Source organism: Streptopelia decaocto, assembly GCF_964273445.1.
Source record: "Streptopelia decaocto genome assembly, chromosome: 1".
NCBI classification, from domain to species: Eukaryota; Metazoa; Chordata; class Aves; order Columbiformes; family Columbidae; genus Streptopelia; species Streptopelia decaocto.
In genome coordinates, this window is record NC_138663.1 from 15,321,042 (window position 1) to 15,348,543 (window position 27,502).

At 41.9% G+C, this 27,502-nt stretch overlaps 1 protein-coding gene across 1 annotated transcript in view; it reads left to right on the plus strand.

Annotated features, from left to right (window-relative positions):
* Positions 1-9,946: 9,946 nt before the first annotated feature.
* Positions 9,947-27,502, plus strand: part of CDHR3 (cadherin related family member 3) — a gene marked incomplete at its 5' end in the record, with an annotated part of 38,854 nt that continues 21,298 nt past the window's right edge. The window contains 8 exons of the mRNA XM_082062375.1: positions 9,947-10,016; positions 11,991-12,193; positions 16,557-16,725; positions 19,606-19,691; positions 21,651-21,745; positions 21,851-21,955; positions 25,516-25,664; positions 26,948-27,137. Of these exons, the coding sequence (XP_081918501.1) occupies positions 9,947-10,016; positions 11,991-12,193; positions 16,557-16,725; positions 19,606-19,691; positions 21,651-21,745; positions 21,851-21,955; positions 25,516-25,664; positions 26,948-27,137 (1,067 nt within the window). The remainder of the gene's footprint in view (positions 10,017-11,990; positions 12,194-16,556; positions 16,726-19,605; positions 19,692-21,650; positions 21,746-21,850; positions 21,956-25,515; positions 25,665-26,947; positions 27,138-27,502) is intronic.

Genomic DNA, 27,502 nt, shown 5'->3' on the forward strand with positions numbered 1-27,502 from the left:
AGGTTACTTCCAACACAAATCATTCTATGATTCTGTGATTTTTTAGCTAATCAATTAGGGGGAACTGAGATGATGAGAGTGAGGGTTTTAGAAAGTCACATTTGATAAGACTGAAGGGTTTAGGAAGCCACATGTATAGGTGCTTTAAAATGTGTTTATAAATCTACAATCCTTACTTTTCAGGTTCCTTTTTAGATGGAATTTTAATTCAACATTATTTGTGGACACTTGGGACAGCTCACATACTCTACATCTTTTCTAATATCACATGTGAGGACTTTCCTAAGTGAACGTCGCTCTAAAGCAAAGAAAATACCCCTAAACATCCTCTCAGAGTTTGACATCAGTAACTTTATACACTATTATTATTGCGAGAGGTTTTAGTACCTAAATAATTCCTCATTTGGGGGAACTTGAGATACACATTTTTTGCATCATATTGAAAATCTGCATAGAAAAGGAAAAAAAAAAAGTGAGTGTCTGTAAGGATCTATATTTGATGCTGTGAAATAATGGATTTAAAAAATACAAGTAAATTAATGTAGTAGCCTCTTGCTTAATTTGGATTAATATTTTTAAAAGAAAATGGAGTAGTGGGTATCTCAAATATTCTAACCCTTCTCAGGCTGAAAAATAATATTATTTTACATTATTGACTCTGATTCCCTCTGTGATTTAATTCTTTTCTTTACATGGTTAGTGGATAGAAATAGTGGGAAAGTCACAACCATGAGCAATAACATGGCAATTAACTCAGAGGTACCAGTGGGACATTTAAGTAATTTAAAGTCAACATATATAAACATTACGTTGCTGGCTTGAAAATCTGGACATTATTTGCAGCTCAAAGATTTGATTGCATAATTGATTTTGATTTTCAAATTGCTTTTGAAAATCAGCCACTGGTTTGAATCTGCTCCAGATGGGCAGTGACTGAAAATTGTTATAATCTGGCACATATTTGGTAACATAGAGAAGTGAGCTGATGGCCTCATTAAAAGTATCTCAGACATATGCACTGATTAAAAAAACCATCATCTCTGGCTCAGCAGGGTCTTGGCTGAGGGGAACTGAACTGCTCTGTCACCTTGAAGGGCTCTTTCTGGCATGGAAATGGAAGGAAGTTCATGATGCTGCCACACACAGAGGTGAAGATAAAATGTTATGGCCCGGTGTGCCTGCCTGTCAGCGAATGCCACCCGAAGTGGGCCAGCGTTTGTTTCTGCTGTGGTCAGTGGGAACTCATGTGTGAGTACGTGTCCCCTTGCCTGAATGAGAACCACGCAACTGGGATCATAGGTTTTAGGAGTCTGAAAGTGCTATTTATTTTTCCACCAACAGCTCATCAAAATTATTGCCCACCTAGTTAAAAAATGGTACAGAGGTAGGCACTAGGGGTTGGAGGGATCTGAACACCAGAGCTCGCCATCCCAAACCCCCTTTATTGCCACTGTGGAGAAACAGACCTGTCAGAAGTACAGTGCTTCCCATCCTAAAAGTGACAGCTAAGGGTGGGCACACTGGTTGTGTCCAGTAGAAGGCTAGGGTGACTATATGACATCAACATATGCAGGTCTATGTTTTAGTTATTTCAAGGCAGGTAAGATAAATATCCTCAACAACATCCCATCATTCTGACTGCTACTTGCTAAAGCATTATGAGAGTACGTTTGCTTTTCTTTCACAACCTCTGAATGACTGTGAACAGGTCTGTCCTCCAAAGCATTATGACTCAGTTCCCACAACACACAGTCATTTTTTTTAAAGGAGAAAATGTACCATTTTCAATAACAAGCTTGGCACAGACACTGACCAAAATGATGTCCCTGGCACATAGTGTCCCTGGTTTTCAGTATGCTTTGTAACCATTGCCTACATGAATTAAATGGCTCTTTTCTGTGTAGACAGCTGGATTTCTGTGTGGCACTAGATGGCAATATTCCCTCAGCTCCAGCAATGGTCAGGGGAGTGATACAAGGCAAAGGGACATATTCTGACCCTGTTTCCTTGTTATCACTTATGAAGCTCATAACAGCCAGATTTTATGTGACTGAGGTCAATCGGGACTGCAGAGGTTGGTTTTAGTTTTGTATTTTTTTTTCTTGTCTCTATGTATTCACCCACCTACCTTTACAGTTTTGCAGTTCTCTGTCAAAACATTTATTGGACAGCACGCTTACTGTGTGGCAGCTTCTATTTTATTAAGAAAGCTCTTGTGGTCTCAGGTTGTTCTGTTATGTTGATGCTCAAATCCACAGGCAAGAAGTATCTACATCTGGAGTACTGCGTTGCTTTCCTCCTGCCTTTTGCATATTAATGTTGTGGCAGACTCAGTCAAGCCATTACTCAGATACAATGCTTGTAAGTGACTTACTTTTTCCACTAATGTTTGCTCTCAGATAAGCATAACCTGAACTCAGCAGTTGTAAAAAGGTGATTCTGTGTCTGTATCTAGATGCATTTGGCCCTTTCCCTGTGTGATATTTCTAAAGGCTTTCTCTAGTCACTGAGCTTACAGGCAGCAAGGAACAGAGCCGGTGATGAGTATTGCATCTGTCTCCTTTGCATGACTAAGATTTTGTTTGCCATTGGGCCACTTTATTCAGGCCCAGGCCTATTGAAATTTCTCCTTTCAAAATCAGGCTCGTCATTGATCTTTGTGAGAACAGGATTATTACAATTATTTTCCGATAGGCTAGATGAAATAGTAGTGCTACCCAAATGTAGAAAGGTTCCAAGAATGGCTTTAGACAACATATGTCCCAGGCCATATATTGAAGTAGAAACTCAACTTATTGTGGAAAAGTTATATTTTTTTTTTCCCTTACTGTGATAGGACCACCCAAGCCTCCTCTTCAAACTGATGCCTGCCACTTCCCATTCGCTCCACCACACAACCTTTCTTCTGCCTTATAAACCTATGTCTGTGTTGCCACAGCTGTTCTGCCATGTGCTTCTTAGAGGAAAGATCCCAAAACCACATCCACTGCCTCCCCCATCTTCTTATTGCACATCTCCATGTCCTCAGATCAGGACCCCAGCCTCACATACTCAATCTGTTCCTTCCTTCCTTCCTTCCTTCCTTCCTTCCTTCCTTCCTTCCTTCCTTCCTTCCTTCCTTCCTTCCTTCCTTCCTTCCTTCCTTCCTTCCTTCCTTCCTTCCTTCCTTCCTTCCTTCCTTCCTTCCTTCCTTCCTTCCTTCCTTCCTTCCTTCCTTCCTTCCTTCCTTCCTTCCTTCCTTCCTTCCCTCCTTCCCTCCTTCCCTCCTTCCCTCCTTCCCTCCTTCCCTCCTTCCCTCCTTCCTTCCCTCCTTCCTTCCCTCCTTCCTTCCCTCCTTCCCTCCTTCCCTCCTTCCTTCCCTCCTTCCTTCCCTCCTTCCTTCCTTCCTTCCTTCCTTCCTTCCTTCCTTCCTTCCTTCCTTCCTTCCTTCCTTCCTTCCTTCCTTCCTTCCTTCCTTCCTTCCTTCCTTCCTTCCTTCCTTCCTTCCTTCCTTCCTTCCTTCCTTCCTTCCTTCCTTCCTTCCTCTCCTCAACTTTCCCAGCAGAGATCTGATTTCTCCACCATTTCCCTTCACTTTCTTACAGCTCCAGCTTCAATCCTGTGCCTCACAAGTCTCTGTCCTTGTGTCCTCACATAGCTGAGTAAATTGTGGTACTACCGTGTTGAGTATTGCTAAACAAGAAAATGGAGCAGAAACAGAAATGATACACCAGACCTACAGGCGGTATTAGGCTGCTGCATGCTGTCTGATCCATGGTACTATTAGGACTAAGACTCTGTGCAGCTGCAGTTACCATCAGTCAGCTTATGGGGAGTCATTTGATGGGGAGAGAAGGTCACAGGAACATCAGAAGCACAGAGTCCTGAGCAGTCACCTTACAGTTATTTCAGGTCCTGCATAAAAGAGTATTGTCCTCTTTCAGACACTTCAGTCCAACAGCCAGACTGCAGCTTGTACTATGAAACAAATGGGGAAGAGAGTGAAAAGTCCCTCTTTACTCCCTTACACGTCTTCTAGATGCCAAGTACAGTTACAGAAGAGGGCAGAAGGCATTTTCCCCAGGGGAAGCCTATGCCAGGAGGCATAAGCAGTATTTATTTTTTCCCTCATTGGCTTTCCCATGTGAAATCCTGGAGGAGAACATCCTCTTCTAGCAAAGGGCTATCCTTGGGCTACAATCTGCCAAGGAGAAAATAGTCGATTCAGTGCCCTTTGGGGCTTGAAGCAAAACTCATTGGAACTCTGGAGTTATGAGACAGAAAAGGATGAGGACCAGGGAAAAGTAGAATCAAGTAGAAGGCAAGCAGCTGAGGTAGAGAGTTGCTATTGTTTTGTACTATATCTGATTTTAAAATTAAAGAAGGAAAATACAGAGCTACTTCTGACCAGTGCCTCTGGGGAAATGCAGCCCTTGAGAGGGGTGAACAAAGGTGGCTACGATACACTGTGGTACCTCAAGGACCTGGCACAGGTCAGTCCTCACCACAGCCTTGGCAGCCCAAGCTAAACCGGAGTGCATCCAGGGCTACGTGCCCTTCTCTCATCACATGCCCCCACTCTGCTCCCCTGGAGAGCTACATGGCCCAGCTGAAGGTCTCAAAGGTCTTGAAACCATAAACAAACAATATTTCACACTGATAGGAAGTAGTGAATTATTCTCACTCCCCCTGTTCGAAGGATGGAGGAACTTAGGTGTAAAAAAACTGTGCACCTCCAAGTGAAACTCCATCACCTGAGCCCTCCCCCTGTGCCAGCCCTGCTCTTTTCTGTTAATTCTGTACCCTTTTCTCCCCCGCCAAAACCAACAGAAAATACTTCATTTGTGCTAAAATGTAAGGTTGCTTTTGCAACATAGAATAAAATCCTTTTGTTGATAAAATAAGCAATATATAGTATGTTTCATGATGCAAAGGCCTGTTTAAGTAATTCTTAGTGATGTATTAAAATACTTAAGTGAAGTGCATCACGCTGTGTACATAGAAACCTCAGAGTTTCTGTATCCATATTTGCCCAGAGCATTCTTTCTTGTTGCATTTGCATCATTTGATACTTCACAACCTTGTTTATATATTTAACAATCAGCCCAGGTGGCCAAGCAATTACAATAACAGGCAAACTTGTAATATGTAGCAAATATTGTATCATGAGGTACAAAGTGTTGCCACATGGGTTCAGGCCCTGATCCAGTAAACTCAGAAAGAAGACTTCATTTGCCGTGACACAATTTTCACTAAAGCTTTACTTGCACCAGGACTTTTTTTTGGAAGACAGATCACGCGATTAAAACTCATGAGTCATATGTGACTGGCGTGGACAAGCGACATCATTTCTCACAGGTATTGAATGTTCTACACCACCATGTTTTTTTGATTTTGAATGACAAAACACAAATTAGTTGCTGATAACATCTCCTTCTGCTCAGGTGAATGAATATTGAAGCTTGTTTTTCACTGACTTCCATGTCGTGTTAGCAGTGAAGAAAATGTAATATTTTTAAGCAACAGAAGAACTTCTTAAAGAGAAAAACATTTGGCAACAATGTGCTTTTTACACTTATGGTGTCTTACAGTTGTCATGATCGAGCTTGGGAGTGGGATCAAGCACTTTGGCTTTTCTGTACTTTCTGTGTGGCCTTCGAGAAGTCACTTGACCTCTTTGTAGGGAGGATTCAAGTACATCTGGAGCTTTCTTGAACTTATGTCCTTGTAATCATCTGTCTGCCTCAGTCCACATTTGTCAAGATGAAGCAGAGGGAATGGGAAGGATCAGAACAATCTCCACTATCTTAATGCCTTACATACCCGTATCCTCCTGAAATAAGTGCTCAGATTCTTTGTGGCAAAAGACAGACTCCTGGGATTCCTTCATCTCTGACAAATGCTTTAATCTCTTGAGTGTGTAACTGCTGGAGCACTGGGGAATTTGTTTTCAGCACTGACAACAGAAACATTTTCAGACTTCTGTGTGTACCCACCCAGATTTTAGGCTGTCATTTAGTTAAATCCAGATCCCAAAAAAAGCTTTTGGTGTGATGGAACCATTTCTTATTAACAGACACCTCAAGTTAATTATCAAGGAAGTGACCAATGGGTTTATGTGTCTACAAGTCAATGCTAGAAAATAGATGGCCCAGATATCTGTTGGGATTTTTTTGCATAATTGCATGTGTTACTAACCTTGCTAAGCTGGGACTGCATTAGGTGAGGTTAAGGTAGCCTGGATAGTACTCATGACTTTTAGTTTGATCTTGTCACTCACAAATGGTACAGAGGAAGCTTTTAGCTGAGAAATCAAATGAAATGGTGCATAAGTTTTTGGTGTAGGATGCTAAGGTACTCTTTTAATATTTTAGGAAAGGTTACCAAGGCAGCAGATGGAGCAGCTGTACTGTTTAAAGATAAAAGAGATGAAAATAAAACCTGACAGTCCAGGTAATTTAATACATGAAATAACAATAATAAATATTCTTGGACTGGGGTTGGATCAGTTGTGTGAAAATTCTCCTTAGGTTGCTCAATTTTTGGTGAATAATTACCACAGTAAGAGGAAAATGTCTCCTTTCCTGTGAGCTGGCTAAGCACAAGAGAGTCACTACTCTGGCTGAAATAGCCGTTAATAGGAAAATTATGTCTTGAACCTCTGAAGCATTCAAAAAGTGAGAGAGCATTTCTTTCCTCTTGACAGACTGGAAGTCAATTGAGAATTAAATGTAAAGAAAAAAGATTAATGTCCTGAACGTGCACATTTTGTTATGCAAGTAGGCTATTTCTCTGAAGCTGGCCTCTGTTAAAATCCCTCATGTTCCTGAGGACAGGCAGTTGAAAGCTTGCCCATCAAGTTCTGCTCTGTCCCACCCGATATCCCTCACTTCCCATGTTCTTTCTCTGTGCATCCCAATCTAAGACCAGTGCAGTCTCTCACACTCCAATCTCTTGGTCTTTCCCCTGCAACTGAGATTCTTTCATTTCTTGGAAGATGTAGCATCTTCCTCACATTCTCCACCCTACCTGATAATTCAGAAGACATTTATCAGAAGTGCATTTTTTCTGTACTGCTCTGTTTTAGAGGTTTCAAATCATCTTGAAAAACAAGGAGCGATTAAAAACACTAGTTTATTCCTTGACCTTTTCATTTGCTCCAATTAATTTTTCTTCCTTCTATTTTGCCTGCAAACTCCCTGATTGCATCCTGCTTGCACTGCCTTGACCTCTTTTCATCTAGCTGCTTTGTGTTCCCAGGAATCTCATTCCTGACCTTCCTGCAGTGGTAGAGCTGCTGTTGCCAGCCTCGCCAGGGAACTTCTGCCTTGCTCACCTTTTCCTAACGCATCTGTTCCCAAACAGCTCTGTATTTGATGATATGCATATACTTTCTACTTGATTTTCAGCCTCTTCAGCGCTCTCTTTTAACTCTGGCTGCTTTTACACCTTATTCCTCACAACCTGGCAGGATGAATCAGAGAACCACAGAAATCTGTTCAGCAGAGGACTATAAAAAAGAGGGATCTAAGGGAGGCACTAGGAGATACTGGCAGTGACTGAAGCAAGAAGGAGCCAGAGCCCTTTCTGCTCAGACTTGCTCCACCTGCGTGAGCTGCCCTCTGCACCCTCCTCCCTTGCTGTCTGTTACGCTTGGCTCTCCTCTGTCTCCTTGGTCACCTCTACTGTCTCTTCTCACAACATGCTTGAACCATGAGGCTTATCAGTGACTATGTGGAAGCCCTAGAGGCATATTTTAGAGAAAACAGGAATTAGCTACTCTGCGGCTATTCACATAGCACCTGAAATATTGCACTTCGGGTGAAGCTGGGGAAAGGCTGGCCTTCCAAGCGCATGTGCATTCCAGACGCCTTTGCCATGCATGTTTTCCACATCCCTCTATAGTCTCTTCATCACAAGATGTGTGGAGAAAAGACTGGTTTATGTAGATGGACACTGAACTCTTGCTGAAAGCAGATCTGTGTAGGTTGTCAGAAGAAGGAAGAAAAGATGACAAAGAAGTTGGAAAAAACCCAGCCTAACCCCCACAAAACCCAGCCTTAGTGAAAGAAAATAGACAAAAAATTGTGACCTTTGAGTGCCAGGGATGGCTTGGCTATTCAGAGCATCAGTTGAAAACAGTCCCATCACTCCAGCTAGATATTAAACAAATTTAAACATGTATCTGAGAAACTGATTACTTATTACCTCAGCTAGATGTTTCTATAGTTCTTCTAAGTTTAAAAGAAACAGCAGTATTATGGGATAGATTACACATTTCAACTAAAAGAAGGGGATGAAACTAGCAACAGTTTTACAAGCACAAGCTGATTGTACAGGCCTGGTTCATACCTGTGCACACAGACCTCATCTTTGTGAGTCATCCAGTCAGATCAAAAGTCTCTTTGTGGACCCAAGAAATGCACATGAAAGGGTGGGCAATGATCTGGTAGGTAAACACACGGGCTAGACTTCTTGCCGATATAAATACATTTACATTAATATCTTATCAGTATAACTGGACCATTTGAGGGTGAGGTTTTCCATATATTTTTTTTACTAACATAAAATCTACGCACACATTCCCTGAGACAATGGGACATGAGCTTCCTTACTACTACAGGTTGATGCAGTGCGTACTCCGAGATGATACGGTGTGGCTACATTCACTTTGAACTCAGGCTGCATATGAACTTGGCAAGGCCCTAAAAGCACTTTAAAATACATGCAGAAATGTATGTTTCTTATGATTCCCTAAACCAGTATCAGATATGTAGGTATAGTTCAGTTCCAATCAGTAGGTTTTACTGATGCATCTTTTCCAGTTTCATTGTATCAGCAGAATCCTCCAGGGCACATCTGTATGCTGGTTTAAGATGCACATGCAGCATGCATAGATAGTGCCTGCCCCAGCATTAAGCTCGCTGTTCGTGTTCAGCATGTTCAATTAACATGCTCATGCTACACTAAACACAGGAGCACAGGACACAGCTTTCTGAACTACTGTTGGCTTTCACTGGAACAGCCACAAAGTGTCACACAGAACCATCTAGACATGCTAGCTTAGCTTAGTGTGGTTTCTCCAGAGCTGTGTTAAACCTGAATCTCTAAATTCTGCCTCTTATGTTTGTGTGAAGGTGTTCAAGAATCAACTAGACAAATCCCTGAGCAACCTGGTCTAATTAATCCTGCTTCAAGCAGGGTGTTTGACAAGATGACATCCAGAGTTCCCCTCCAACCTAGATGGTTCTGTGCATCAACACTGCGATTCTGATGCACCTATATTGCATCCAGTTCTACTACTAGTGTCACCCCTGTCTTATGCTCTATGAAAAAACTCTAGGATTGCCCTAAGCTAAAGAAAATAATTAAAAATTGCATGGGTGTATTGTGGGCTATCTGGCTAAATGTCTGGTCTAAGGGAGCCAGTGCACTTTGGAGAGTAGTCCATGCCATTCCTGAGACAGCTACGGCAAAGCCAGCTTCATCATGTACATATACTGCAGTCTTACCTCCAGGTATGCGGGTGTGTGGTCTGAGTAATTCTCTGATACCCAGAGAAATGAGAAAACTTCAGGTTCTTGCTTCAGTAATAAAGAAAGAACATTTGATCCTGGTGTGTAAGGAGAGCACCTCATTTGCCAGAGTGATGAAAGAAGCAGAGTATTTCCAGATTTAGAACTTAGTAGATTCTTTTGATAATGCTTTAATAAATAAGATAATTGCAGTGAAAGGACTACTAATGATTGTTTTCTCAAGTGTGACCCAGGTCTATGGATAGAGTGTCAGCAAGGAACAGTTCTCTGACAAGCAAACAAGCTGGCAGTGTTTAGAAACTCCCTTAGAGACACGGGTCTTTTGTTTTGTTTCTCACTCCACAACACGACAAAGAAGAAGAATTTAGGTGGAGCTGATGTAAAGTAGGGAAAACATACCATCATCTTCCTTCAGTTTGCATCCTGGGAACATGAAGGACAGGGTCGTAAAGATGATGAAGAGCGTGCTCCTTCTTCTCATTTTGCTGGGAGTAGTATCTGGTAAGAACAGGATTTCATTACACTGCTAAAATTAGAACACTGTTGGCTGTTATACTTTCTCTTGGGAGCTTTATAATACATATTTAGGGATCAGACATGGATGGAAACAATCAAGTAACAATTATTTTCCTACTGAAATAGATTGAGCTCTGTGGTTACAGCAGTGTGGTGAAAAAGAGAATATGACTCCTTGCTAAGACATTTTGCTGGATGAGGCACTTTGTGTGCAGTAGCCACTTCTCAGTGTGACAGTGTTGGCGTGGGAGAGGAGGTCAGCTCTCTGAGAAACAGCATCTAGTATTAATACTCCAGTATTCTCCTTTCAAAAATTGATAACATTTCTCTTTGATGTAGTAGAATGGGTAACAAAACAGGACTAAACATTTGTGGAGAATATTAGTAGGATAATATAACTATCTTTGCCCAGTGTAAAAACATGGGACATTTGCCAATATGAATATGTGCACATTAGCAACTTAAAGCAGATCTTCCAACTGCAGTCTGTGCGGCTCACGGAGCACTTGGTGTTGCTTGTAGTAAGCTGCTCAGGTAGGGTCACTGTGCTCTCAGAACTGAAACAGTTCTGCCAGCCCTCAGGAACCTGTCGGTATTTGGTGGTTTTCCTGATGTCCTCAAACCTCTGATCAGGACACTGCATGTGAAACTCAACTTTTCTTGAAAAATAGCGTTTTTCTAACCTATATGATCATGGAGAGAGAAAAGCTTGAAGATGTGGCTCAACTACACTGTAAAGACTGACAAATAACAGATAAATAAGACTTAAATATACATGTACTTCTCAAAGCCAGTCTCATGATTGTATTGTCTTGGACTCAGCATTTGTCAATGTTTGGGGTTGGTAATTCTGTTAAATAATGTATTAAATTTCTTCAGGCATGTTTTGCTCTCCAAAGTAAGGAGGTAAGCAAGAACTTGTGAATATGGAATGAGGGCTTCTGTGAAGTCAATTGGAAGGAGAAGCCATTTAGATGCAGTACCAAAAATTTCAGTTAAAAATAAAGAAGAAGAAGTAAGAGGTTGTGATCTAGAAAGACAAATCCTGAATAAACAGACAATGAAATCTTTAGAGAGAATATAAAAATAGCAACTCCTTTCTGCATTTCTAAATGTTATAAATTATTTCACTGATTTAATGAATGGTTTCCATTAATGAATTGTGGTTTGCTGAGGGAACTGTATTCATCAGGTACTATCCACAGGAGATTATATTTAAAGTTCAGCTCCACTTATAGAAATGTATCCCCAGCAGCCCATCTCAGCTGAGTCTCATTTGTATGGGTGATTTTTGTTGATGATGTTTTCCAGAGTCTATAAGAACATGGATTAAAAGTCCTTCCCTGGGTCCTGCTTCCACTGACATAAATCAGTAACAGCTCAACTGATCTCAGTCCTACCAGAGTGTCAGTGCGACCTGTTCAGACAAACTCTTACAGGCAGTTCCAACTCACCATCTCCCACATCCCAGCCTGCATCTCACCCACCTGCAGACCATCTCCAAGGCTTTTTTTTCCATAAATGTCAGAGTAATCCCAGGGAGATCAGTGATCCACAGACCTAAATGAAATAATAGAAACACGTTGAGTTTCTTTGCTTCTATATAAAGGCATATATGAGGGCAAAAGATGCAGTAACGATACTGCTTTGACATCAGCTGCTCCAGATGTATTGTATTGTATTGCAATGTATTGTATAGCATAGCATAGCATAGCATAGCATAGCATAGCATAGCATAGCATAGCATAGCATAGCATAGTATATAGTACTGAATTAGAGAAAAGATTGGGGTTTTTTTGCCATGAGCGCTGGATTTTCTACCATGCAATGCCACCATTCATAAGCAAAAAGAGAACTGGGCCATTTTGTGCTCATTAACAGTGGCTCTTGGCACAAGCTGTGTGCTCCTGCGAGCCTAAGATTCCCCAAAGTAATTTTACATTCATTTTCTTCTTGCAGGAAGAAGAGCCCAGTTGCTTAAGGGCTTACCTGCAACATGCACTGTTGAAGAAAATGCAGCAGCTGGTGTTTCAGTTTATACCTTTAATGTAACTCTTTCTCCAATGTCTTCTGAAGGTGTTGAAATACTTCCTACCATAGTAAATTCAAATCCACTTACAGAGGCTTTTGATATTGAATCAAAAGGAAATCTCGAATACAGGGTGAGTTTTGTGTTTAGCTTGAGCAATGTTCAGTCATGTAGGCTGATGTTTCCTGGATTACGGAGCACTGACAGTGCACAGTGACTCATCTTTTAGTTAGAAAAGAGTTGCAAATGCAGACTGTAGTGGTATTTAGACATACTGTAATAGATATGACAAATGAGTAGCAATAATTATTACAATTTTTAATTGAATTTAGGGAAAAAACACCTATCACACTAATTCCATTTATTCTATGATAGAAAAAATGTGATTCGGGGAAAATAAGAGGTGAAGAAGGATGTGTAAGACCTACTTCTGTTTTGAGGATTTGTCCATAGTTTTTCAACTTAATTTATATGAAGTCACTGTGAATTTAAAGTGGCTTAGTTAAAGCACACATCTCTGTTTGGCCTCTCTCACCTAGAATTAAAATGAATTTGACTCACTTCCAAAACAAAGTAAGCTGAGTCAGATCAAAGTAATATTTAATTCTGAACGAAGGTTGTGACACATGAGGAAGTCATCTTGAGGTAAGAAGTTGTCACACTTCCACACATCTGTGATCTATTTCTGTCTATTGCATGCTCTTGTCCTGTGGCAAATGCAAAGCAATTTCTATTACTTCAGGGTAATTTTCATTGCTGGATAAATTAGCAAGTATTAGCTCACATTTGTCACTGGCAATGAGTGTTCTGACACATGATAACTTGTCATCCCATTGCAGCTCGCCTGTGTGTCTCGGCCTGAAAAGTGACATTGAAATGTCTTTAAAAGGTAGAGATAGGCACTGAGTAGAGACTCATAGAGTTAATTTGAATACATTTTTCTGGGCGTTTCCAAGGAAGTTCAGGTTTCCACAGAACTGATAGGAAGGCTCTTTTTTGTTCTCTTTGCTGATGTTTCTGAGAGAAAATTTGGGAAAATTAGGACTGTGACCCCAGTTGGTTGCTGCTCATTGATCCAGCCGACCTGGGAAGCTGCTGCTCTTCCCTTACCCCTGCCTCCCAGCAAAATACAAAGCTCAGTTGTGCCAGCTCTGCTGGTTCTTTAACTGTTCCCCAGCCAGATCAGTGAAATGGTCAAAAAACTCTCAAAAAAACCCTCTTTTATCTGTGGAGCATAAGATATGGCTGCACAAACACCTGAACTGGCTCAGCTGAGGGGATGTAACAGGCAGATGGAAATGGATACGGCCCTTAAGCTGGCTTTGCTGACAGAGAATTCATAAGTGAAGGCTGGAGACTGCTTTCTTCCAAAGTGCCAGTTTATATCCATTTCTTACCACAGCCTCGTTACCAGAATGGCTTGAGGATGGAGGACTTGGTGTCTTCCTTGAACCGCAGCTGTTTTCAGGGTTTCCTAAATAACTCGAGAGACTGAAACAAAGAGGTTGTGCCGGTGAACATCTGTCATGAGAAAATTATAAAAAAAGCTACACATGAATTTTGCAAACTAGCAGTTGACTGCTAGTTACAACTCATAAGGCAAGGAAAAATACATGAGTGTCCTTAGTTCATTTATTTGATGAGCATTGCTACTTTTAATTACCTATGCTATGTTGTAGAAGATTGGGACAATATTTTGCAAAAGTAATGTGATCCAAAATGAGATACCTCACCACTAACTACTGCCATTAAATCTTTGCTAAAATATAGAAAAAGGAAGTATTTAATGTATGAATGATGGGGTTTGCAGATTATCTAAGTACCTGTTAGCATAGGCTCTTCTGTACTTAGAAAGCACATTTACTTATGTTACAGAAAACCAAGGCAATATCACATTTCTTTATATGTTTTGACATTTCTCAGAGAGTGACAGTTTCTGAGATCTGAGCCCTGTCCATTCCTCCCTGCCTTACTCTTGTTTGGAGGATCCCATGGGCAGGTGTGTGAAATGCATGAAAGCATTCTGCTGCCTGAAACCGCCTCGATGCTGAGAGTGTGGTCCCTTTACATCGCAGGAGTGAAGTGGGGAGCAAGGAGTAGTGAAATTCTCAGGTGGATTAAGAGGTGTACAGTAATGGGGTGACTCTAGAGGCTCTTTTGCAAAGTTTGCGGCTGCTTCGGGTGGTGTCCAGTGCTGCCTGTATCAGTAAGCATTGCTCCCACCCAGAGAAGAGGTGAACAGTGGCTCAGCCTACACTGGTGGCAAGCTGCTCTCCAAAGCAGCCTAAAAAGAGACCATCTAGATTCACATAATCACTTGCAAGGTCTCTATAAAGGAGGGTGGGAGAGTGTGTTTAGAAAGTCTGGATGTAGTTACAACACCAATGAAAACATTTGGCTGTGAACTGGAGGGATGATTCCCCAGAGCAGATAATTTCTGCTTAGAATTGAACAGTTTCTCATTTTGAATTCATTGTGTCTGTTTATTGTATTTAGATCTCCAGCAAACACTCATTTTGGAGACCAACTGTCCCATTGGTGTTACAAGCTTTTGAAGAAGTTTTTTTCTGAGTTAGCATCACTTTCATGGGAAGCTTCTATTTGCACAATAGAGGAAAGAAGGAGACATAGTTGTTTTCTCCTATAGTAGTGTAACAAAAAGATCCACAAGGTTCCAGAGAGCAGCAGTTTTAAATACCAGAAGGCATAACATATTTGTGCTTCTGTTCACTCTCCTCCAACTGTCTGTGTTAGTCGGCTCTGTTTTGGCTTCTGTCTTCTGATTGCGCTGATGTCACTTTTGCTTTTGTCCTCTGGCTACAGCATCTCATATAAAATCAAGGATTTATTTCATTGTTCTCCTGCATCCTTTCCAGGCTCCTCCACTCTGCACTACTGTGAATACACTGACACGCTCCTTGTCACACACATTTGTGATCCCAAATGCTTCTCTGCCAGTTCCACAGCATCTTCTCTACTGGTGTTCAAGCTTCAGAGTTTTTTACCTACACAGGAAATTTAAGTCACCTTTTACTTTCTTGTCCAAGAAAGGAAAGTTCTTGTTTCTTTACTAGTTTTATCAATGAATATTGTAGCATACAACTTTCAGCATACTGCTGTTGCTCTTGACTCATTCTAAATCCAAAATGAATGTATTTAATGGTTTTTCATGCAATGTCAGTCTTGTGCTTGTACATCTTCTGTGTTAAGACATGATGTGCAGAACTTGAAGTCTTTAAAAAAAAAACCCTCAAAGCCAACATTTGCCCTACCAATCTTACAAAACTTCAGGCCTATGTTATTTTTGAATTAATTCAAGATTTCACCGAACAGTTTGGGTCCCTCTCTCATACACTGGTCATGCACCTTCTCCCTTTCTTTACAGAATCACAGAATCGACTGGGTTGGAAAAGACCTCAGAGATCATCGAGTCCAACCCTTGATCCAACTCTAGTCCATTTACTAAATCATGGCACTAAGTGCCATGTCCAATCTCAGTTTAAAAACCTCCAGGGATGGCGAGTCCACCACCTCCCTGGGCAGCCATTCCAATGCCTGACCACTCTCTCTGTAAAGAACCTTCCCCTAATATCCAGCCTAAATTTCCCCTGGCAGAGTTGAAGCCCATGCCCCCTTGTCCTATTGCTGACTGCCTGGGAGAACAGACCAATCCCCACCTGGCTATAACTTCCCTTCAGGTAGTTATAGAGAGTGATGAGGTCACCTCTAAGCCTCCTCTTCTCCAGACTAAACAACCCCAGCTCCCTCAGCCTCTCCCCATAGGTCTTATGCTCAAGTCCCTTCACCAGTCGTGTTGCTCTCCTCTGGACCTGCTCCAGCACTTCAATGTCTTTCCTGAACTGAGGGGCCCAGAACTGAACACAATACTCCAGGTGTGGCCCCACCAATGCAGAGTACAGGGGAAGGACCACTTTTAGTTTCCTGCAAGTTTTCTCCTAGACACAGCTTATACAAGGAAGGGGCTGGTACCCACTAGACTATACTGTTTCCTGCCCCTGTACTCTTTATTGCAAGTAAAAGGTCTTCCCCCTTGTGCTCGTGACTCACAGAAATGGTGAAGCTGCCCTTGTGTCTTTCAGGGCTTCCCGCACTTTTCAGTCTCATCACACCATGACTGCTCTGGGAGCTTGGTGTGGAAAGGTGACGCTTGGCACAAAGTACCTGCAAGATGTAGTCGTGGCCTTGAAGGCAAAGCATTGCTTGTGAGGCAGGACAGCTCCTTCAGGCTTTGTCCTCCTCAAACTGTCCCTCACACAAGAGGTCCCTGAATTACTCCATGAAGCCACAACATTTGAGTCTTTTCACTCTGTTTTTCTTACACTTCTGCCACTGACAAGAAATGTGCCAGCAAGTAGATGATGTTCTAAAATACTCACTGCTTAGTGATGGAAAGTGTACTTTTGCTTGTATTCATGTGTATCGACTGTAACTTACATCTCTTGCACCATGTGCTAATAACAATATTTCCTTTTCAGGTTGTTACCACTGGAAACCCTGTACTAGATTATGAAACTATGCCAAAGAGCTTTGATTTACAGATTTTCGTTGAAGACACAAGTGGGAGAACTGACCTTAAGATACTGACTGTCCGAGTAATAGATAAAAATGAACGTCCTATATTTCGAGGAAATATAGCAATTCAAAGTAAGATAATGGTGGCATGAGGGAGAAATTTAAAAAAACTATAGTCGCACACAATGCCTGCAGCTAAAGTGGTCTAAGTATTTTAGGAAAACAGGGGGTGAACAGGACACTGCTGTCAGAGCTTTGTTTTACATGAATATTTGGTATGCTTCATGTCTGGAAATGCCCATTTAGTTTTCTTGAAGCTTTGACCAAAAATGATTTAACCATTTTGAAGCATCTGTAGAATTATAAGGAAAAAAATGCGAATATATATATATATGTATATATATATATTTTTTTTTAATGAGATGAATACCTACCTAAAGGTATGTGTTAGAAACCTGAAGTTTGGTGGGGATATAACCATTGAATATGGGTACATGTTTCAGTAGTTTGATGAAAACTGGACTAATTTGGAGAAGCAAGATAAATTTAAATTAGTGTGTATTGTGTATATTTAAGAATTTCTGAGGAAAAATGATAAAACATTGCTCTGCCAATATTTTATACCTGTATATTGCATTTGCACCTTCACATGGGAAATTAAGTGGAAAATCAGTCTGAAGAGTCGGAGATTGTGATCTGTGCTGGGAAAAAACGGAAAGAAGTAAAGAGTCTGTCTCCTGTGTGAGACAGATGTGGGGTTACTTTCAGACCACTGGCAAATGTGCAACAGGGAGGAGTTTGCAGTAACCTCAGGAATGAGGCTGGAGTGTCTGGACCCTGGCTGTCAGTGCAGGCTTTGCAGGCCATGTAGCACCTAATACGAGGGACAATGCCATCGATAAAAAAGACAGGAAATAATAACCTTACTCTCTGAGCAATCTTATCACAGAATCACAGAATGGTTGGGGTTGGAAGGGACCTCTGGAGATCATCTAGTCCAACCCACCTGCTAAACCAGGTTCGCCACAGCAGATCACACAGGAATGTGTCTAGGCAGGTTTTGAACGTCTCCAGAGAATGAGACTCCACAGCCTCTCTGGGCAGCCTGTTCCAGGGCTCTGGCACCCTCAAAGTAAAGAAGTTTCTTCTCATATTCAGATGGAACCTCCTGTGCTTCAGTCTGTGCCCGTTGCCCCTCATCCTGTCATTGGGCACCACTGAAAGGAGTCTGGTCCCATCCTCTTGACACCCACCCTTGAGATATTTATAATAATTGATGAGATCCCCTCTCAGCCTTCTCTTCTCCAGGCTGAACAGACCCAGCTCTCTCAGTCTCTTCTCATAAGAAAGGTGCTCTAGGCCCCTAATCATCTTTGTAGCCTGCTGCTGACTCCCTTCAGTAATTCCTTGTCCTTATCTTGTTTATTTACTGGTGAGAGGAACATGGAAAAATTGTACCATGAGGTGACAGAGTATAGCGATATATTTATTATGTGTTCATATTCACACATAGACAGAACAGTTCAGGTAGTGTGTAAAAATATGCTCTTATTATTTGATGAGGTGCTGAGAGCCTGTTTGAAGTCTTGATATTCTAACAGAACTGTATGGAAAAGCACTCAATAATTCAATATTTGATTTTATTTTTTCTCTCTGAAAATACCACACCATGATCTGTTTGTGGCAGGCATTCGGAGCTGGCTGAGGAACCCTGCAGATGGGGACTAGCAGCAGCATTTCACAGTCAGTGGTGCAGGCGGCGTGGCTGCAGCCGCACTGCTGCCCGCTGCCGCGAACAGGGCTTGTCTGCCCGGCCAGGTCCAGCCCAGCCCCGCTCCCCACCAACCTCTGCACTAATGATTCGCAGCACATGGATGCTCCTGCTTCCATACAATACTCAGTTTGTAAAGCAAATTAGCTTCCCCTAGGGAAGAGGCTGTGTCATCTTCTCAGTATAGCGGGTGTCTTGCATATCATGGGTGCTGCTGGAATCTAATAATAATTAAGTGTGACACTTCAGGGGATCGGCACAGCATGAAACACACTCTACGTGGGAGCTTGTTACAAATATCAGCTTAGCTCTCAGCTAGAGCTGCCATAAATTCGTGAGCACAGATGTCTGATCTGCCTAACTGTGTGGCTTTAGTTAGCAGTACCAGCTACAATCAGACACTAATTGCGCATTCTCCGGTTATGAAAAAGCATCTCCCTCTCATTAAACTTTATATTCATATTGTTGTCCACTGGGAACAACTCATTACGCGGCTCTGGGATTCCCACTGCTCTGACGAGAAGCAGCAGTCAGCAGGGGTCACAGTGGAAATTAATAGTCCAGAAACAGCAGGTCCAGCAGACACAAAAGGGCATAAAGCAAATAATGTGATCTAAAGATGTGTTGTTCTGTTAATTACTACACTGAAGGAGAGCTATGCCTGTTGCCAGTGGCCCAGTACGAGATAGCTCAACTATAAGAATCCCTAACACGGAAAGAAATACACCTTGCACTGAATCAGCACCCTTAATAGGGCAGAAATTTAAGTCAGCGCAGACCATCTGCTATTTATTTACCTTGCAGGTGTAAAGGAAATGCAGAAATTAAGAGGAAAGCCTCTGAGATGTCCTGGCACGGGATAGGGGGTGGACAGGGAGGGCAGGGCGATGAGGACCTAGTGCAGGGCTACGTTCTCCCTGTGTGCCTGGTAAGGAAAGGCACAGGTATAGCCCAAATGCATCATTTTACTCCATATACTGTGAGCAGCTCGAGATAGGTTGTTTGTAAAGAGCAGTCTTTCTCCAGATGGCACAATTCGTATTGCAACTCACAGCAATGGATGCCTGTTTACAGACAAGCAATTGGCTTCTTTTTTATCCTTTGAGTATTTGTGCTCTTTGTGGTGATTTTGGAATTAGAATTGTGAAGGTGCAGCAGGCTGCTGCAGTGTAGCAGTATGTTTTCTGCCACGTCTTTTTGTTCTTACCTGATTAACACTGAGTACACTTATATCCATGCAGCTGTAATGATCTATGTCTTGGAAGGAACACCTCCAGAACGCATTTACCAAGTTAGTGCAACTGATCCTGAAAATGCTGAACTCAAAGTAAGTTATATTAAAGAAAAAGCCCCCAGATATTATATAATCCACTGTATCTGAAATGTTAATTGCCAGCATCTTTCAACAACTTCCTTCTGTATCAGGAACACAGAAAAATGATTAGTCAGGAAAAAAAGAAGCATTTACAATAATATACTAAGAAAACCCAGCCTCATTGTTTGGACACAATTGTATTTTGAGTCCTCAGCCCTCCAAAATTGAGGGAAATTGAAGGCAGAGTTTGATACAGTTAATCAGAGATACAGTAGAAATTGTATCTATTAAAAAAAGAAAAAAAGGCTGGCAAAACATTTATTGTAGATGAGAGTGACTAAAATTATATGAATTTTTTAACCTTCTGTATCACAATGTACATTCTTTTAAATAAGACTGTAAGGAAATTGCTTACAAGGCAACTGAATCTCAGCTTTTTGACAATCTCAGCGCAAACTGTGATCTTCAGTCAAGAAAATGTGTTAGTTGATCTGAAAGTAGTCTTGGTATACGCAAAAATTTCTGGGAAATGGTAAGTTTGTTTATGGACAGGGGAAAAGTAACTGTGCTTACCTAAGAATTGTGTTGTAGCTTTCCTTTTTGGCTTTGGCTTGATAAAAGACAGCGCATTCAAGAACTGAACTTGAAGATGGTACTTCAATGTGCAGCGTTATTCAAGAGAGTGATTATGTTTAAGCCTGTCCTCAGGCTTTGCCCAGTCAAACCACCAAACCCAAGCTGGTGAGGAGAGAAACAGAGGCCTGGGCTTTAGCTCTGCCTTGTTTCTGAAAGCAATGGCAGTGAGTTCCACACGTTTTCTAACCCTTGATGAAGCTCGAGCATAATAAAAAGCTACGAATATAGATGTTCTGGGCAACAGGTAAAATAATCAGCTGGAGAGGGAGTTTAGAAAGGTTAACTGGCAAAAAAAATTGACAAAATAGTTGTGATCACCTGGCTGTTTTTGTTTTTGTTTTTTTTTAAAGCAATTTCAATTAAATCTGTCGCAGCAGGAGGCAAGTTGTTTTACTCAGCTCTCTGTACCTCTTGTTTTTTTTTCCAAAAGGTGATATGAGAGCAGTTGCATCCACTGGACAAGTTGCTCAGAGGATGTTGCAAATTACTTGTATGGTGCATGACCCTCTGATGTTGCATACTTTAGACTTTATGAGTATAACTAACACCTGCACTAACAAAGACGATGTCCTTAAGGGCATACTGGTGGTGTCCTGGCAGAAGCATGTGGACAATAGCAGGGAGGATGTGGTGGGTGTGCAATAGCTGCCCTGCAGCAATGGTGTTCAGGGTGCTGCCTTTCTCCCTGCTCTGTGGGGTGTCAGGGTGCTCAGCTCCCTCCCTCTCCCACGCACCGGTGTGGGACGCATTTGTGTACTGCAATGTGGAGAGCAGCAGCTGCCACCTGCCACCACTGAACAGGTGCATTCACACTGAGCTGTTGTGAACACCTTTCAGCCTCACACCCTCATGTACTCTGTGAAAGTCCACTCTCCTCTCCTTGGTTCCCTAAACTTCATTGCTTCCTGGACAGTAAATCTTTTGCCCCCCCCAAATCCAGCCTCACCTCTTCTCCTCTCACTTCTCTGTGCATGTATTCTGCTGCCACCACAAAGCTGATTTTTGCATACTCCACAGTGGCTCTGCTGGCTGGCCTCTCTGTTAAATTCCCATTGCAGAGCTGGAGTTCAGAGACGTAGAGAATAGTGTGGGCTTTAATGTAATTCAGCATCTGTGACTCTCCACTAGCTGTCAGGTAAAACACGTACAACGAAGTTTGAGCTGCTTCAGCTCTGATGATCAGGGCTTGTGCCAGCAGCTGTATGTCAGCATGTTTCAATATGCAAAGTTTTGAGGCAAATACTTTTCTATAACTTGGCCCATTTTACAAGGGAAGGAATGAATGGAGGGGCATTTAAAAATATGAAGACTAACTTCTTGCTCTCTTCATTTCAGTATTCACTGCTCCCTGCACCAGTGCCATTCCTGGTCTTGGAAAGCGGAGACATTTTTTCCACAAAAGAATTTGATTACGAGAAAGATCAACGTTGGTGAGAATGTATTTTATTCACATGGCCTAATAGCTTACGGTAGGCAGAGAAACGTTTTCCTTCATAGGCACAGAATGATTCTTGTTTTGTTTTCTTATCTAACAGTTACTTTTTAAATATAACAGTGACAGATCCAGATGGACTCAACTCGACTAAAACAGTTAATATAAATATCATTAACATTGATGATGAAAGACCTTACTTTACCACGTGAGTGAAAAACTTCTGTTGTACTCCAAATGTAGATGTTTTCCAAGCTTTACTGCTTTGGCATCAATGGGAGGGTGTAACGTGAGGGCAAGTAAATATAACAACAAAATACTACTGAAAACAGTATTTTCATTTCATTATTATTCCTGTTTTTCTACCGGAAAGCTTTGCCCTAATTTACCTCTTTTATTCTTACTTATATTCTTAACAGTCTCAAGTTTTCCGTGCTCTGCACTCATGCTAAGAACAGCCAAACAAGCTCGTTGTACTTGTTAGCATTTAGAGAGGTTAAAACTATGCAAAGACCTTTGGACAAGTTCAGACAAGGAGATGAATTTTACCCTTTATGAATACAATCATACAGAAATTTACCCTTCTTGCAGATGTGTATTTCTCCATAATGATGTTTATTCATGTGGAAATGTCTAGACATAAAAAGGTCTCACTTTTGATCTGTCTTCCTCTTCTTCCCAGACACTTAGACTTGTAAACAATCCTGGTGATCTTTGAAACATTGCCATCTCTTACTGTGTCATAAGCAGGAAATTGTGTCATAACACACAAGTCAGAAATAGCTTTTGAAGACTAATGGAGCTTTAGTTGGAATCAGGAATATTGTTGAACATTTGGAAAAATGGGAAAGAATATACACATGCCACCAGAAGGCTGTTTCATGGTGGAAAGTGCGATGGATGATTGTTTCTGAAGCAGGAGTTTGACAATTACAGTCGATCTGATTCTGTTGATTTATCTTTCTCACTTGCATGATACACTGATTGGATTCAAGACACTCTCTTCGTGTCTCCTGATCCTGAGACTCTACAAGGTCCTTGCTGAGAATATTTATGATGGCTGCCCTCCTGCCAGCTCTGGAAAGGAGACGACAGTGTAGCACCTGGGCCATGCCGAGAGGTTTTCAGCCACTTGTTTGGAGCAATCTTCTGGGTGCTTGGCGGAGCCAAAGCGACGCAGAGCTCCTGGGCTGAGGCCGAGAATTTGGACTTTGCTGGGTGAAGGAATGGAGAACCTGAAGAAAGAGAAGAATGAAATGTTAGAAACAGGCATGGTTTCTGCAATAGTCAATAAGGTTAACAGCTCGCTTCACGTTACTGTACTGCCAGAAGCAGGAGGAATCCTCTTCCCACTGCCAACGTTCGCACAATGTGTTCTAGACTGATTATTTCCTCCAAATGGTGTCATTTCTGTTTATTTATCCTTATGTCTGGAATGCTAAAGGAGCTCTTTTAAATATTGATCTACTTGTTCAAGAATTAGTGAAAGCTGCAGTCACTTTAGCATCCATAACAGCTAATGTCTAAGACTCCTTTGTCATATGGCACAAATAAGGCCTGATATTTGTTTGAATCTTCTCCCTTTTAGACTGACACTACAGACCAAAAAGAGCAGCTCAGTTTGTAAAGAACTGTAGACTGAATTACACTTCATGAGCTGTCCTCAGTACGCACATGTATGGCCTCTCCCCTGCTAAAATGTGAGCTGCATGCTGCGGCAATATACTTTCTGACACTGTAATAATTAGTGCTAGGATGGGAGCTGGGGAAACTTGATGAGTTAGCAAACCTTCTTTATTTTCTCCCGATCAAAGCTGTCAAGAACATAGTTTCAAAGGGTCTTTCTAATTGTTCCCATAGTATATGAAAGCACATCTGTTTTTGGTGTTCACAACACTACATTGGCATTCAGCCTTTTGAAATTCTGGCTGTTAAAATCAACGGAAAACTTGTGGAGTCACGAAAACAAAGGAGAAGACAAGAAAACAAACATAGGCTTCCTTCGCAATTACATTGCAGTGTCTAAGAGGTCTACTTGAACCATCCTGTAAAAAGCTACTGGCAGGTGGCAGACAGATGGACAACAGGACACAGCCCAGACGTAGCTGCATAGGAAGTGGCCCCAACTCCTCGCAGCTGTACTAGTACTTGGTGCTAAGGGGATGTGCTCAAAAACATCCCGTTTCTTTCCAAGAGATCTGGTGGGGACCAGACAAAGACCTATGCAGGGCACACAGGGCTGGTAGGGCTGTGAAGGTGGAGCTGTGGTGAGTTTGCTGCCGACAGAGAGGTTGGAGTTGTGGTGCGTGTGGTCATAGGGAGTTCCCTACTGTGAGCCAAAACCAGTTAGAATCTCTCCTGGGTGGCGTTTTTGATAACAATGAAGGGATCTGTTGCTATTTGTTTCTGAGTGACTCTGGAAGCAATAGGAGAGCAAGGAAGGAAGAGACCCAATGCCAAGTGTAGGATAGAAACTTAATAAATACACTGACTCCACAGCCTTCAAGAACCACTTGCTTACTTCTGTCTGTAAGTTAGGTGTTTTTACTGGGAAAACACTATGTGATTTCTCTCCTGTATGGTTTCCTCTTTTCACATCAGCTGATAAAACAGATAAAGACACTGTGTCTTCTTAATCATTTTTAAAACTGCAAGTGGAAACCTGGAAGCATGGGATCTTGTGTTTCTGCAGTTCTCTGTTCGTTCCAATTGCTAAGTGTCCCATGATGTTGATTTTCACATGACAACAAAGGACTCATGCTTTCCTGTACTAGGAATTATAGACTAGTCAATTAACTAAGTGGTGCATAGGAAGTTTAAAATGTTCTAAAAGGAATCAGTCTGAAACATGCTCCTAATGCTTTTCTGAACTTTTGAGTACTTTCAACTCCCTTTGATTTCTAGAAGCAGGAGATGTTTGTGTGTTTGTGTGTGTTTCACTGGAATAAGTCAGTCTTCACAAATTCCTTGCAGGGTTTTTATGTGCTTGTCCATGCCTGCTGTTGCACATAGTTCAAGTACCATAATTGCGTACCTGAGTACCCTGGTCAACATGCAACTGCAACCATTATAAGCAATCCTGCACAATTGCCCACAGACTATATCTGAGCTATGAAACTCAATTAATGGGAAATTTGGGAGCCCTGGCTTACCAAACAGCAGCAGTAAGGAACCATTTTCTTTTGTAAAATTAATCAGGCAGATGTTGCTGCGAGTTTGGATCAGGTTCGTCTGGTGGGCACCCATGGGAGTGTTCTTCCCTGTCTCCACCTACTGCAGGGGCAACTCAGACTTTTAGTGATACTGTTGTCCCCCCAAAGCCTCCAGCATTCATTCCAAAAGCTGATTCATTACGTTACTGCTTCTATTTTTGTTTTTCTCATGCAGAATGAAGGAATTAAAGCAAGTGGATTTACAATCTGGCAGTTCTGTAGGGAGATGGACTGCATCACTGAACAGCCCTTTCCGTCTTCTGCTTCCACAATTCTGTGAAAGTCAAATTGTTTTTACTGTGAAAAACTTACAGGGGAAGAACACTTATTTTTGTGGCTATGTCATGCTTTATGACCACATACTAGTGCAGCTATTGCTACATGTCCAGCTGGCAGAACCAGTGACTGGGATATTTACTCTGACATGCAAATAGCCATCTCTGAGCCCAGCATGGCCGTGGCTCTGCCGCTACAGCTGGCTGCTCAGCTAACTCTGTATTCAGCTGCCTTCGCAAACACAGATGTGCGCTTTGCTGAATTTTGTTCTATCTTGTAGAAAACAAAGAATCTACAGGATTCCAGAGGAGCAAAGCCCAGGCACCTTTGTTGCCAATATAACAGCTAAAGATCCCGATGATGAAGACTCTCCCAGCAGACTTTTCTACAGCATCCAATCTTCTGACAGATATTTCTCCATAAATCCATGTAAGACAAACAAAAATTTACCTTCTGACACACACAGAAAAAGAGAGTTGCTACTAGAAATGTTTTTACCTCACTTTTAAATTGACATGCTTTTTTCTGGAAAAAAGAAATGGTCAGTATTCGTGAGTCAGCTGACCATCATTCAATAAAATATCTTGAAGAATGTAAACTAAAGGTGACTTCTTGAGAAATACTGACTTAAAGCTGGAGAGTAACACTCCCGTGAGAATAAATAAGATTGGCTGCCTTCTTTTTAAACTCTGAGGATTGCAGAGACCCTTGTGGGGCTCCTGAAACAGCTGCACACAGTTAGACCAGAATGTCCTCTCTCCTGCCTGAAATCTGTTCTAGCATTGAAGTGCACAGCAAATCTGCACCTCAGCTTCATTGCTTGATTCATGACACTCTTCAGGCAAGGCCATCCAAAAGAGTCCTCTCTCTCTTGGTGGTCCTGTCTCCCCATGCTCTCCGGGGTGCATGCACCAGTGCCCTGAGGTTTTGCTCCAGGGCTGGCATTCAGTGACTGCTTTGCTCCTTTTCTGCTGTTGCTTTAGAACTGCTTATCACAGCTGAAAGAGATGTCACACAACAGAGTGCTTTTGCAGATTGGAATGATCCTTAAATGCTTTGGATTTCCTCTGTCCTTTGTCCAGGTATTGCCACCCTTACCCTCAATTACAATCCAAAAGACAGAGGTTTGTTTACCGCTGGGAATAGTACCGTGATCTGCCACAAAAACCTGGTTTTGAACAGTGGCTAACAGAAGTGAAAAAAAAATACTGAGTGGGTGGCTGACCAGAGCACTTGGCATAATCTGTCACAGCCAAGAACAGCTCTGTTGATGGTCTGAGTAAATTTAGCGGTGCTGAAGGGTGCTTGAATGCTAACAGTAGAAAGTGAAGCAGTCTTACTAGCTAGAGAGCAAGAACGGCACAGGCATTAGCAGCTCATTGTCCTTGGTGCTCCATGAGCCCACTCAACTCTGACTTGCACTAGCTCTTTGAGAACGTAAGGGAAATCTAACTGCTTTTCAAGCCCTCTGCTGAGGCCACCTACAGTGCATTTTTGAGCAATGGATATCTATCCATTAAAGACTTACAGAACTTTCAGAGCCATTTTGTTTCATTAAAAAAAAATAAACAAACAAGCCATGATTTGCAGAGAACAGAATACTTTTTATTCTGCTGCCTGTCTGCCAAGGTACCCTGTCCCTTTGTATGTATCTGAGTGTTTGTTACTTCTCTCCATGGTGAGCATCTAATTTCTGGTTGCTTTCTGCACAGCGACTGGAGTGCTGCAGGTGACTGGGAGAATTGACCGAGATGCCTTTCCACTGCGGCTCCATCCAAACATTTCAGTGATAATCCGAGTGGAGGACAGTCCCAGTGGTGGTAATGCCAGTGAAATGGAGATCACGATCATTATTGACGACATCAATGACAACCCACCAGAGTGCAATCCTTCTACCTTCAGGTATTGAGGCTCTTCATTGCCTGAGTGCTGCCTTGTTGCCCCAGACCAGTGTGGGGACTAGGGATATCAGTTAGGGTCCCCATACCTACTACAGCTAGAGGTTAAAAGGGACATTCATTTTTAACCCTTTAAAGGTTACTGTTCACTGTATCTTGGGGCACAAAACTCAGTTGCCTTATGTTCAAACTCGAAATTCGGACTAAAAAATTCCGTCTGTAGTCAGATACTTTATTTATCTTTCTTTCAGGTACCTAAACCCATGGGATAAAAGACCATGTGTTATAGAGTTACTTCTCTGACCAGTACAGAACCAGGCTCCTTCTTGCTCACTTTATGCTAAACTGTGGGAAATCATTCACTAGGGA